Source organism: Bos mutus, chromosome 5 (assembly GCF_027580195.1).
Source record: "Bos mutus isolate GX-2022 chromosome 5, NWIPB_WYAK_1.1, whole genome shotgun sequence".
Taxonomy (NCBI): domain Eukaryota; kingdom Metazoa; phylum Chordata; class Mammalia; order Artiodactyla; family Bovidae; genus Bos; species Bos mutus.
Window position 1 is genome coordinate 97,802,108 of NC_091621.1, and position 13,173 is coordinate 97,815,280.

Consider the following 13,173-nt stretch of genomic DNA (forward strand, 5'->3'; position numbering starts at 1 on the left):
TATTCAAACTGCAGGATGGCTCAATAGATAGTTTCTCTGGTTAAAAGGCCAATCTTAAACAATAAATAATGCACATTAATTTACCTAGGCAGTCATGAGTTTGAGATCAGTATAGGGGACTAATGAATTAGCAGCTGTGATCTAAGATTTTAAAGATATTTTGAACTGGCTGGAATTAAACAAATCTCTTTAAGGCAAGTCATTATTTTCTGTTCACTCAGAGGATAAAACACATAAAAATATGACTACTGAACATATAACTCAGCCATGCCCTTCCCCAAAAATAGAAATAAGAAAGCAACAAAAACATATTATACATACAGGTACATACTGCTTTAAATAAATCCAACATAAAAATTTGTATTTTCTAACATGGAAAATTAGGTCATGCCTTTATTTCAAAGGACTTGTTTACATCACAAAAGGACATGGGTATCTTCTTTAAACTGAAATAATCTGTCTGAGGCCCCCAACTCTACCACTTTCTGTGTGTCTTGACAAATTATCTACATTTATTTCCCATAATTCCACCTATTAACAGAGTTGGTGAGAGACATTTACCCAAGAAAGCATATATTCAATGCTTTTAAAATTGTAAAGCAACATGCAAAAATGAGATAAGGCTTTAAAAACAGAATTTGGATAACAAAATTTGTATTTCACACATTTTCATGAATTAATCTGTTGTAGAAAGAGGGATAAACTGGTTTGCATGCTTTAATTCACACTGTATTGTATCTAAGAGTTTTTATTCAGGTATTGAATTTGGCTTTTTCTGGTTATTTTGATTGACCCAGCCATTGAGGATGATCACAATGACATTATTGTGGTTTTAAATAGTCATTCATATGATGTGCTTTTGCTTTTTCCTAAAAAGGCAATGATTTATAGGCACTATTTCAAATTAATACCGACTCAGGCAACATTATCCAAACTGTTTCTTCTAAGAACACTGCAGACATCTATGGAGCCCAATTTAAGGAAAATGAAGGAGGAAGTTACAGAACTCAGTCCTCCTCAAATAAGAAGCAATTCAGATCAAAGCAGTTGCGGGGGCAGGGTAGGAGGCTGAGAGTTGGGGCGGTTGGTTTTGATTCCAAATGGCTTAGAGGATTGCAGAGGTGTAGACCTCACAGGAAATGTAATTTTCTCTCTTTTCAATTCTGAATGTTAATCTGAATGATGTGATCCCTAAGCAGCTGTTCATGGGAAAATATCTTGGTTTCTGGTCATCTATGCAAGTATTGTCTAAGATAATGAAATACTCTTAGAGTTAAAAACTGAAAACTAATTTCTATAATCAGTTCTTTCTTTGTAGCTTTTGTGACCAGCTTTATTACCTAATTGGTTTAATTTAATAATTTACTTATATATATTACATATATATAAATATCCAATTGGTTAAATTTAATACATTGATTTGTATATATTATAGATAAATAAATCTAATACATTTATTATGTTGAAGGACAGGATAGCCTAGTGTGCTGCAGTTCATGGGGTCGCAGAGTTGGATATGACTTAGCGACTGAACAACAACAATATATTTATGAAATTAAATTGACAAGCCTCTAATTATGACTCTATTACCTGTATCTGGGACATTAAAAAAAAATCAAACACAGCTTCCTTTATGGCAAGCATTAACAGGTGATACAGTTGCTAAACAAACACCTTTAAATAACTTGTGTTTATTAGAGAGATGAGAGTAGCATTCACATTCAGAAAAGCATCTTTTTTTCAAGCCTCCAGCACTCTCTGCTGCTGCTAAGTCGCTTCAGTCGTGTCCGACTCTGTGCGACCCCATAGACGGCAGCCCACCAGGCTCCCCCGTCCCTGGGATTCTCCAGGAAAGAACACTGGAGTGGGTTGCCATTTCCTTCTCCAATGCATGAAAGTGAAAAGTGAAAAGTGAAAGTGAAGTCATGTCCAACTCCTAGCAACCCCATGGACTGCAGCCTACCAGGCCCCTCCGTCCATGGGATTTTCCAGGCAAGAGCTAAGCATGGTTGAAAAACTGATTTGGTTCACATTCAGCTCTAAAAGAAGAATGTAGAGATGGCAGTATAAGAAATTCCCATGAAAACAGGTACTCATAGAAATCAGTATGTGTTCACTACCGGTGTTGATTTAAATGCTACAATTTATTGTGCTCAATCACAAACAGTTGCCTTCACTGTGTGAATTCACAATGGTCTTTTTGATGGAAAGAGACGACTCTGGAAGTCTAAAAGCTATCACCTTCTCTTTGGTCTTTTCATAGCAACCTCTGGGTAACAACATCTCTCTTTCTCCACATACCTTAAAAAAGATTTAACTACATGACGTCTTGAAACTTATTAGAAGGAATCTGTATAGCAATTCATATTTAAAAAGCTCCTTAAAATCATTTACTAACAAAGGTAGGTACTAAAAGAAAACACAAAATGGGACCCTTCAAGAACCAAATGGACTTCCCTGGTGGCTTGGATGGTAAAGAACCTGCCTGCCAACGCAGGAGACATTAACAGACTCAGGTTCAATCCCTGGGTTGGAATGATCTTCTGGAGAAGGGAATGGCTACCCACTCCAGTATTCTTGTCTGGAGAATTCCATGGACAGAGGAACCTGGTGGGCTACAGTCCATGGGATTGCAAAGAGTTGGACACAACTGAGTGACTAACTCTTTCAGTTTCACTAAGAACCATACATCAGTATTTCTGAGTTAGTGAAGAACTTTTCTTTGTCTGTGTGGTCATGTAACACAGAATTCATTTCCCCCGAGTTAACATTAAAAAAAATTATTTTTTTTACCTTCTGTTTTTACTTTCTAAGAAAAATATATTCATGAAAACCACAGTTCCACAAACCTGTATACAACTCAGGTAAGCACTTGCTCAGGCTGGAAAATGAGTGTAATTTGTTGGTTGAAAAAACTATGGTGAAGAATTGTTTTAAAGAAGACTAGAGTCTATTAATGTCTTGCATTATGAAAAAGTTAACAAAACGTGGTGGTGCTGTAAATGAGCAGTTAAGAAAGCTCACAAGATCAACCATGAGGAACAACTCAGTGTATTGAGTATACAGTTGGAAAGTACTGGCTATGAGTTCTTACCAAGTGGAATATGCCAGGAGTCAGTGTTGGCAGTACAGTGGTGACCACAGCTTGCTTCAAAGTTGAATATGCCAGAGACAGACCAACAATCCTGGCAGAAAGGGCCCTGAACTCCAAGTGCCACTGTGTCACTAGTCAATGGCTATCACCCACTAATATACTAACCAGCCACCAGAAGTCCTTATATTTTAGGAGTCCCTTTATGTAGTTTATGATATCAGTTTATGACATTTTGGAGGTATTCCTCAAATTATTGCTTTAGATAACCACAAAACACACATTTAAAAGTTCCTTCTATACTGCAGGCATCTATATCATATACTTTGAGTAGCCATAATATGTGATTATAAAATTTGTGATTATAAACTGGTAATTTAGCATATTAGTAAAATACTAAGTTGATACATCCTGGAATTTTTTAAATCTATAGGAATTTTTTAAATCTATAGGAATTCCTATAATTTATCACCATACTTTGGCATTCCTGCCAATTCATTTGCTGAGATATCTCATAATGATTACTCATAAAATTTTAGAACTGCAATGACAAATAACACATTATACTCACAATGATGCAACTAATAGTCAAATAGATGAATTTATAGAACTTTTTCCTTTAAAAAAATCTACAAGTTTTGGTAGTAACTCTTAAATCATGATATTTCCACTGCCTCTCACTTGCCAGTGCTAACCTCTTCTCTCCCAGCTGATTCATAACTTCTGTCCCTTCTTTAAATCCACCAAATCTGCCAAATGTATTTTCAGAAAACCCTGCATATTTTATGTTTCTCCCCTATTGAAACATCTTGTTTGACTCACAGTGATCAAATCTTTAACTTGGATCTTTAACTCGACACTATGAGGTGGAGGGATGAGGGAAAGCTGCCTATACAGGGGAACAAACTGAGCTGAGTTTTGAGGGGCATTTAAGAGTTAAGCCTGCCAAGAGAAGGGAAGGGGGAGTCAGAGTAGTAGTAGGGAGAGGAACTGAGCAAGATAAATTGCTGGCGTTTGGTTGTGTGCCAGAATAGTGGTGATAGGACCAAGTTTGAGAAGATGCAGGCATCAGAGCACAGAGAACTTGAAATGCCATGCTGAATAAGGAATTTCATTCCTGTAGAGAACAGCAAGAAACTGAAGGCATTTAAATCAGGAAATGGAGCGCTGAGATTAGAAAGTTTACTACCTAGGTGGAGAATGAATTGGAGTAAGGCCAGTATAAGCAGGAAGAGGTCTTATGTTCCAAGTAAATTTTTACCTTCTTAACATAGAATCCATCTTTTACTACCATTTCTGGCAGTCCTACATCAGCACTTGACATGTTAGTGGATGATCAGTCAATATTTCCTTGTACATTCAAAATATCCTAGTTACACATATTTAATCTGCATTTAATCCTTCCTGTGGATCACCACAGTGGAGCCAAAATGGGAGGATGACAGTTGCATATACGCTTTTGTCTTAGAGTGGATAGAAGGTGCTCAAATATTTCCTATTGTTTCTCTGTCATTCTGGAAATAAAGAGAGAAGAAAAAAATTTCCCCGAAATGTAGGCAGACTCTTTCTAAGTCATTAGAAAAGCGGACTATGTTCATTGTGGCAAGGTTGATTCTACATTTGCATAATATATATTTACTGTCATTCTCTTATCTTTTTGGTGTGTCTATTTATCTGTAATATTTTGATATTCTATAATAAGTTCCTATGATCTGTCAAGAAAAATTTAAATTTATATTCCTCCTTCAAAAGAAAAGGTCATCAAGATACAATAATTACGATGTGATCTTCCTCACCACCATCCTGTGACCATACTAGTGAGATTTAAAGATTTAGTGGGAATAATTTATTAAGCTTCTAGTGAGTAGTATTTTCTTCTGGATATCAAGGAGTTGCAGAACTTTGGTTATGATGCTTTGGCCAATTAATACTTTTAAGCCTAAAGCTGACTATTCCAAGAACACAAGTATGTGAATTCTTTTAATGGTAATAGCAAACTGTGTTTTCAAATGCTCAAGTTCTTTTTTCTGAATATGCATTTTCATTTAAGTCTACATATTGAATGGGCTCCTTGGCTCATCTTTAAGCACTTTTCTTAATAACAGAGCAACTGTTTTTATGTCCTATATCCGGTCACAATTAATGGAATTATACAAAAGATATACAATAGATTTTTCAGTAATTCTATTATAAGAGGACCTGAAATTCTGCTTATTGTTCTTATCCTAATAAGTCAGGGGATGGTTCACTCTAATACAAAGATTAAATATTCTATTAATTGTAATTCTACTAATTGTCTATTCCCATTTGCAACACTCTTTTTACTATTTACTCTCCCAGGAGTATGATATTTATGTCTTCATACATTTGTGTACATGCACAAAATAGCTGGAGTCCAACATTTACCTCAGAATTGTATAATTTAAAATTCTTGAATATCATCTGAGATAGTACCAAATGATCTTGTTATAGACAATATTAATCAAGTCTGATATATAAATTCCAGAGGTTTTAGCAACATATTTGTTATTTGTATTTCATTATTATCAAAGATATGCTTGTTCTCTCAGAAAATTTTTTAAAAAGTTTTTAATAATTTCTATTGATCAGACCAGAAATTCAATTTGAATGTAAAATTAATGTTTGAAGATAATATGTATAGCCTTATTTTAATACATAGGAAAAAAATTTAAAGCTAATATACAAAACAGTTAGGAGAAGGTGAACAGCATATGCCTAGAATATCTATCTCAAGTGAGCTACCCTCTGTTCTCATGACTGGAACTTACTAACACAGGACATAAATAACATTAATGCAGTCTTTAAAAAGTCTAAGTGAACAGCTGTATTCTCTTAAGGTAATTTCTGATACCTTATCTGGGACATAGAGCAATGTACTTTTATAATCAAACACTGTTAAATATCAATTGACTCTGAAGCATTGCTACTCATGCCCTCACTCAAGACCTTGTCCATAAAAGATGTGTTTTCACCATTATCTAGGGATGAGGAGTTAATTTTTTTTGTAATCACCATGTTGTTAACATTCTATTTCCTTTGACTAATTATAATTGGAAGAATTTCTGGAAAAAAATAAAAACACTTTTTTTAATCCTTGCAATTGATCTGCTAGACACTAGGCTATATTATATATTAGGCAGACAAGGAAGTACATTAAATCAGGTGGCACTACTGATACTTTACATTCACAGCAACACGGCCATGTTCCTGCCACCCCACCATCTAACTTTTTTTCCTTCTCTCCAGAATTCTCCCACTTTGTAAAGGACTAGTCGCCTTGCTTCCAGAATTGCTTCATTCCTGGAATTCCTTTTTTGGCAACAAATAATTCACACAGGATTTAAACAATGTCCAATAACCCTCACCTTCAACCCCAGCCCCAATAATACCTATTAATTGCCTTTTTTGCTACCTTAGCCAATTTTCAGTCCTTTCCCCCAAAATCCTTCTGATCACAGATATTCAAAACATCTTGGCAAGGAAAACAGTTTAAGTAAACAGCATGCCTTTGGTTGATTTCCAAAGTTGCAAATTTTATTAGGCTATTGTTCATTGTGTTTATAAGTATTACATATGATAACTTAAAACATGACTTCCTTACCCAGGCACCCAAGGGGGAACTGTTATAATAAGTAAAGTAGTCGTATTTTCAAGGTAAATGTAATAAATAGGATATGGACACTTAAAATTCTTCTCTTTGCTAATATAATAATGTACTTGCAATTCATAAATGAGTTCTAACTTTTATTAAAAAAATTAAAATTTTCTACAATACAGACTCATCTTACAATGCTGCTATAGACCTCAGTTACGTCTCCCCAACCCCCAAGAGTTACAGCCAGTTTTAAAATGTTCAACACAATTTAAAAATAACATAAAAAGTTAGAGTAATTTACAATGAAAACCACTCACTTATATAAAGGCATTAGAGAGAAGCTGACAAGTTAAAGAACCCTGCAGGGTATTTATCAACAAATCGGTCATATTTATCTCATCTCTGCTTTCAGTAGATTATCTGCTGCTTCAATCTTACAGGTATGTCAACAATTCAGAATTCTCCAGGGCCCTGGAGCTAAAAGCAGTTAACATTAGGGTCACTTCTTCCTGGAATTTATGTTGATACAGGATTCTTTCCAGACCACCACAGTTTCAACAATCCCCTGACTGTTTCAACTTTAGAGACAAGACAGTAACACTGAAACAACACTCACAACCCTAAGAAGCCCCCAGACTTTTTCAAAGAATTTTAACGATATACACAAACCACCCCTGGTAATTGTCCCATAGTATGTTAATGCTAAATTCCTCTGAAGCTAATTTCCTCTTTGAGTCTCAGAAGCTTTGTTCCTTAGTTGGACTCAAGCAGTTACAGCAGAAGCATCATGACAGGGCCCTTTGTTCTACCATATCAATTCTGTGAACTGTGTAATATTCATGCTGTTCCCCCTTGAACACTTTTCCTTCAACCCATTACCTATGTCCAATCTTACTGATTTTTTGAGACCTAAAATCCCAATTCCTCCAAAAAACTTTCCAAAATTCCCTCCAGATAACAGTCTAACTCATACTTTTAAACTCCATAATTTGTAGGCTGTTCTTCCTTTGGGTAGCTTGCCATTTTTTATTTGATAAACACATTTTTTAGAGACCATTTTCCTTCTACAGACTTTGAACTCCTTGCTTGAAAGCAAAAAGAGTGTATGTTTAGTTCAGCACCTGCACAATGCCCTGAATGAAGACTAGACACAACAGAAAGTTCTTGAATTCACCACACAACATGAATGCACCATTTTCAAGAGAACAAATCATGTGTGGGTTTGGGACTAAGCATCCAATAAATGTTGAGAGACTGACAGACTTTTCATATGTGAAATGGATCCTTGTATCTATCTCATATAACTATTTGAAGGATATAATAAAATGCAAATGTAATCTTGAACAGGGTTAGGCACATAGTAGATGCTCAGCAACGCTCCCTTTCCTTTTGTTCATTCCCTGTATTTACTGAATAGTTGATGTCTGGTTGCTCTTCCTTGCCATTCTCAAAGGGTAGGAAAAATATTTCATGTGCCTTCCTTGTGTTCCCCTATGCAGAAGCAGCTAGTCTGGCTCTAGTTTAGCACTGGACCTGCACAAACTAAAGGGGTATAACGATCTCAGTGGTCAAAAACTGGCCTCAGTTGTCCTGGGGTCTTTAGTCAGATTCCTAAATGTAAATTATGTTCTTTTTTTCCATGTGCTATGGCAGTTCTGTGTCACTGAGATGTCTCTGCTCTCTCAGAACTGTATCAATTATATTTAAAGGAAAAATGGGAATGGACCATAGACAGGCTTGGATCTAATAAAAATCCTACTTTGTATTAATTACCAAAAAGCTTAACAATGTAACTGATGAGTAGTTTAAAAATTAAGGCTTGGGAGTTTTTCTGCTACTTACTATCTGTGGGAAATTAGGTGTTACTTAACTGCTTAGTAAAGCAACCTACCTCACAAGCACTTTTTTTTCCCTCCCCTGGAAACATGAATAACATAATGAATAGACACCACAAAGTCCAATTCTTGGCACATAGTAGGCATACAATTAAATCAACTCTAATCATTAAACAGCTTCTCTTTACCTTTCACGTATGTCAATATTGATTGCCTGACCCTTTAAAATTATTTTACACAAATGGAAAACAATACAGCCTCTCAGTTTCTGCTATTTTAGATCTCTGATCTGATCTGCAAGCATTTTTCTTTTTCCTAATCGATTCTACATTTGTCATTTCTCAAGTTAACTTCCTAGAGAAACAGTTCAACATTGCATAAAACAACTGGTAACCCAACTTAACTGTTTCTTTCCTCTTCTCTTTTCCACAATAAGCCTAGAATACTTTTATATTAAAAAATTAAAACAACTAATAAAATAATTACTGGGGGGCTCTGATCATATGACTTTTAGCCAGAGAGAAAAGGTATTTCACGTTTTCTAATTTTCAGAACTGGTTTGCCATCTTCTCCCCCTTCCACTTCCTTGACTATCAATTACTAATATAATTAAAAAACAAAACAAAACAAAACCTTGTTCACTTCCAAAGTTTAATTTTTTTGGAAATAACAGCGCTGTGTTCACGAGTGCGTTGGCGGGGCACAGCAAGCAAGGCAGGGGGTACTGCTGCTGGCCGGGTCAAAGTCCCCTTCTTTCTCCTCCTCCTAGTCAACCCGCGGGGTGGTGTGATGGCTCCCCAGCCCAAAGTCTCCTACCTTTCACTTCCTCGATGAAACCACTCGCTCCATACACTGCGTGGAGTGCCCCGAAGTATCTGGGCAAGGCCCACAATCCCAATTTATAGGTTGTAGGAGAGCCAGTACTTCCAGGTTTTCTTTTTAAAAATATTTATGGAGGTCACAGATCCTTTAAAATTTTTAATAAAAGCTAGGGGCGCTTTCTCCCAGAAAAAAGTGATCATATCAAATTTCTGCACAGAATTTCAAAGCGTTTACAAATTCCTGGAACCTCCAGATGAAGTCCCCTGGGGTGGGGGGTGGGGTGCCTAGGGGAGTAGGTTAAGGAAGGGGTGAAAATCTTGGACTGAATTCTTTTCAAATATATATATACACACGTATATGCATTTAATATACGAAGATACATACATGATAAATCTGAGTAAGACGTTATTTTAAGAAAGAGTGCTTTTCCAAAGTAAGCTGGTCTGAGTCTGGAGGCGCGACTGGCCGTACAATGGGCCGGCAACCAACAGGTGTGCAGAACACCGGGTCCTGCACCCTCAGGAAGAAGCAAGAGGAAGCAACTGGGCGCTGAGGGTGAACGGGGGTTAGGGGAGGGATAAAGGGCAGGATGAGGGCGGTGTAGGGGGCAGCGGGGCTCCACTTACCGTTGCCCGCGAAACTGCGGCCCTTCCGGGCCAGGGTCTGCTGCACCTGCTCCTGGATCCGCAGGCTCTTGACCGCCTGGCCGCTGCTCCCCGCCAGCTTCAGCTTGGCCTCGGAGGGCAAAGCCAGGCTGGAGCTGTCCAGCTGCCCCAGGATCTGCTGGCCCAGGACTGTCCGGATGTAGCCGCACTCCGCCGAAGAGCCGGGAGCAGCCATGAGGCCGGAGCTGGGGACCAAGCCGCTTGCCTGCCGCGAGACCTGCGGGAGAAGCTGCGGCGGAGCCTCGGGCACCAATGCAAGCCCCGCCCCACCGCCCCAGCCCCTCCTCCGGCCCCGCCTCCGCGCCGGTGAGAGGCCCGAGCTGAGGAGAGCTGGGGTTCTGGAGGCCGGAGCTGGGTCTCAGGCCGGAGAGGGGCGTGGCTCTAGCGCGCCTAGCAGTCGGCTACGGAGCTGGGGCCCAGCGGACCTCGCGCGCCGACACCTGGCGAGTTGAACTGCTTGCTCACAAGGAAGCGGGTGAGGGGCGCGGTCCGCCGTAGGGCGTGCACGCTCTCCGAGTCACCTCGGATCCTGCGGGCCGGGGCCGCACCCCGCTCTCTATGTCTCGCCCGGCCTCCGCCTAGCCCTCGAGAAGGATGTGATTTCCGTCTGACTGCCGGGGCCGACCTGCAGGCACTTGCTCCCTGGAGGGTCAGTGCTGTTCTTGGGCCGAGGTCTGCCTCTGGGATCTCCGAGGGAGTAGTCTGTCTGGTTCGTCAGGCTCTGTCAGACTGTTCGAAACATTTCCTGGATCTGAGATGAGAAGGGCTATTTGATCAGGCGTCAAAAGGCAGTAGGAGAGAAATGTGCCGAGAAGACGACCTGTGTAAAATAAATGACTTTTTAAAATAGTTTTTTTCCCCCCTTAGTACAGTTTCAGGGACTATGTCCTTTTTGCGCAGATGCAGTCCCGGAAACATATGTTCTTCCTTACTGAGAGTTTCTGTTTTTTCTTGCACATACACAAATTGTACCCAGTACACTCTTGCTCACCCACTCCTCTCTTATGAACACTCCCACACAGAGAAGCTCCGATAAGAGAGCAAGCAAGCTTTCAATAGCTGATACTTTTAAAGTCCTTTTTATGATAGGGGTCCCATCCCTTCCATAGGAATCCCATGGAAGGAGTCTATGACTCTTCAGTCGTGTATTCCACAATGTATTGCTATTAGTTGTGTTTCACACTTCGTTAACTACAGGGAACATGATGAGCTAAACTCAACAGAAAGAGCCCTTGACCTTAAAGCTTTCAAATTAAGTCACTCATCCTGCTTTCCCTCTTTGGACTTGAGAGGCAGAAGGAAAAACATCTATCCCCAGTAATAAGGTAAATTCCATTTGATTACTTGGGATTCTATGTCCACTCTCCCTCAAATCACTCAGTTATTACAGAAACTCACTTATTCAGTTTTCTGGTGGCTAGAGAACAGAGCTTCTCCTGGCTCCATTTTCCTATGGCATATCCTTCTGTCTCTACACACACACTTAAAGCACACTACAAGTCCTTCCATGGGATTGTCCAGGCAATAGTACTGGAGTGGATTGCCATTTCCTTCTCCAGGGGACCTTCCCAACCCAGGGATCGAACCTAGGTCCCCCACATTGTAGACAGACGCTTTACCGTCTGAGCCACCAGGGAAGTCCTATCCCAGTAGGACTATAGCCTTAAAGTAGATTATGTTTTGGGAGGGCTTCCCAGGTGGCGCTATTGGTAAAGAACCTGCCTGCCAACGCAGGAAGATGTAAGAGACATGGGTTTGATCCCTGGTTTGGGACAATCCCCTGGAGTAGGACATGGCAACCCACTCCAGTATTCTTTCCTGGAGAATCCCATGGACAGAGGAGCCTGGCACGCTACAGTCCATAGCGTCGCAAAGAGCTGGACACAACCGAAGTGACTTAGCACACAGGTACGTATACCTTGTGAAGAACTTAATTATATAGCCAGATGTAAATATCCAAACCTGATGCTGAGATTCAGCTGAAGAAGAGAGGGGTGAACTGAAGGGGAAGTGATGATGGAGACTTCCAACATCGAATTTCCCTCCTGTCCCCTTCTTCTTCCTCCCCCCACCGCCCACCTGGTAGCCTCCTCTGGCAGCTCTGTAAATGCTGCTTTGAAAGATAATTTAAGTACCTGTCCCACAGGGTCAGCTGGGCCATTCCTTGGTTTTTGTGCCTAATAAAGTCAGCTCTGCCTCCATATAGATCCTTCAGTGGGGGAGTGGAGAGGAATGTTTCTCATTTATTTATTTGATTGGTCCAAACTTCATTTACTTTCTTCCTCTCAAATTGATTTTTTTTTCAAGTATGATGTTGTAGTTGACTAGCCTAATATCCTATTGAGAATGTAGAAATCTTGGTAATGGGTAGTTGGGTGATTTGACAGGATGGTTAAAAGCACCAAGTTGTGAATGAGGCATATCTGGGTTCAAATCTTAGCTTGTCCTTTTATAGTGTAGCCTTAAGCAAGTGTCTTTACATTTTTAAGCCTTAATACTCTTACCTATAAAGTGGGAGTAATAAAAGTACCCACCATGAAGTGCTGCTGTGAGAATTAAATAAGTGGTTCATAAGAAAAACCCAGTGAATCATTGTTCAATACTCTTTAACAAACATCCCACTGAGTTCCACTTTTGTATTCCTCACCTCCTTCAGGTCTTTGTTCATATATTAACTTATCATTTGGGTGAGATGCTTTGTTTCTCTGTCTCTCTCTCTCACACACACATGTGCTTGCACACACAGAGTCACTCATTATCTCCCTTCTCTGCTTCATTTTCCTTCACAGCACTTATTTTCATACATATGCTTTATATTTATAACTGTGGATTATTATTTTCCAACTGGAATGTAAACTCCTTGAAAACAGTTTCTTTGTTTTGTTTATAGTTGTCTCCAAGACCTAGAATAGTGCACATAGTAGATAATAGAGATATGTTGAATGAATGAATGAATCATGTATAAAAGCACTTAGTTTAATTACGTGGTATATAATGAGTGTTCAACAACTGTTAGTATTCTAGGTATTCTACTAGTTAGCTATGTAATAGTCCCTGTAAATAAAAAACAACTAAAATGAGGTCATTTTGAATACTTTCAGAATTCAATGATTCATTAGAATAATTCCTTTGAAAATAAGACAA

The 13,173-nt window shown here is 39.2% G+C and overlaps 1 protein-coding gene across 1 annotated transcript in view; it reads right to left on the minus strand.

Moving 5' to 3' along the window:
• The window catches only part of PKP2 (plakophilin 2), an 83,563-nt gene extending 73,295 nt beyond the window's left edge, over nucleotides 1-10,268 (minus strand). Inside the window, exon 1 of the mRNA XM_070371336.1 lies at nucleotides 9,991-10,268. Coding sequence (XP_070227437.1) covers nucleotides 9,991-10,204 — 214 coding nt within the window. The 5' untranslated portion in view covers nucleotides 10,205-10,268. The remainder of the gene's footprint in view (nucleotides 1-9,990) is intronic.
• Nucleotides 10,269-13,173: the final 2,905 nt, after the last annotated feature.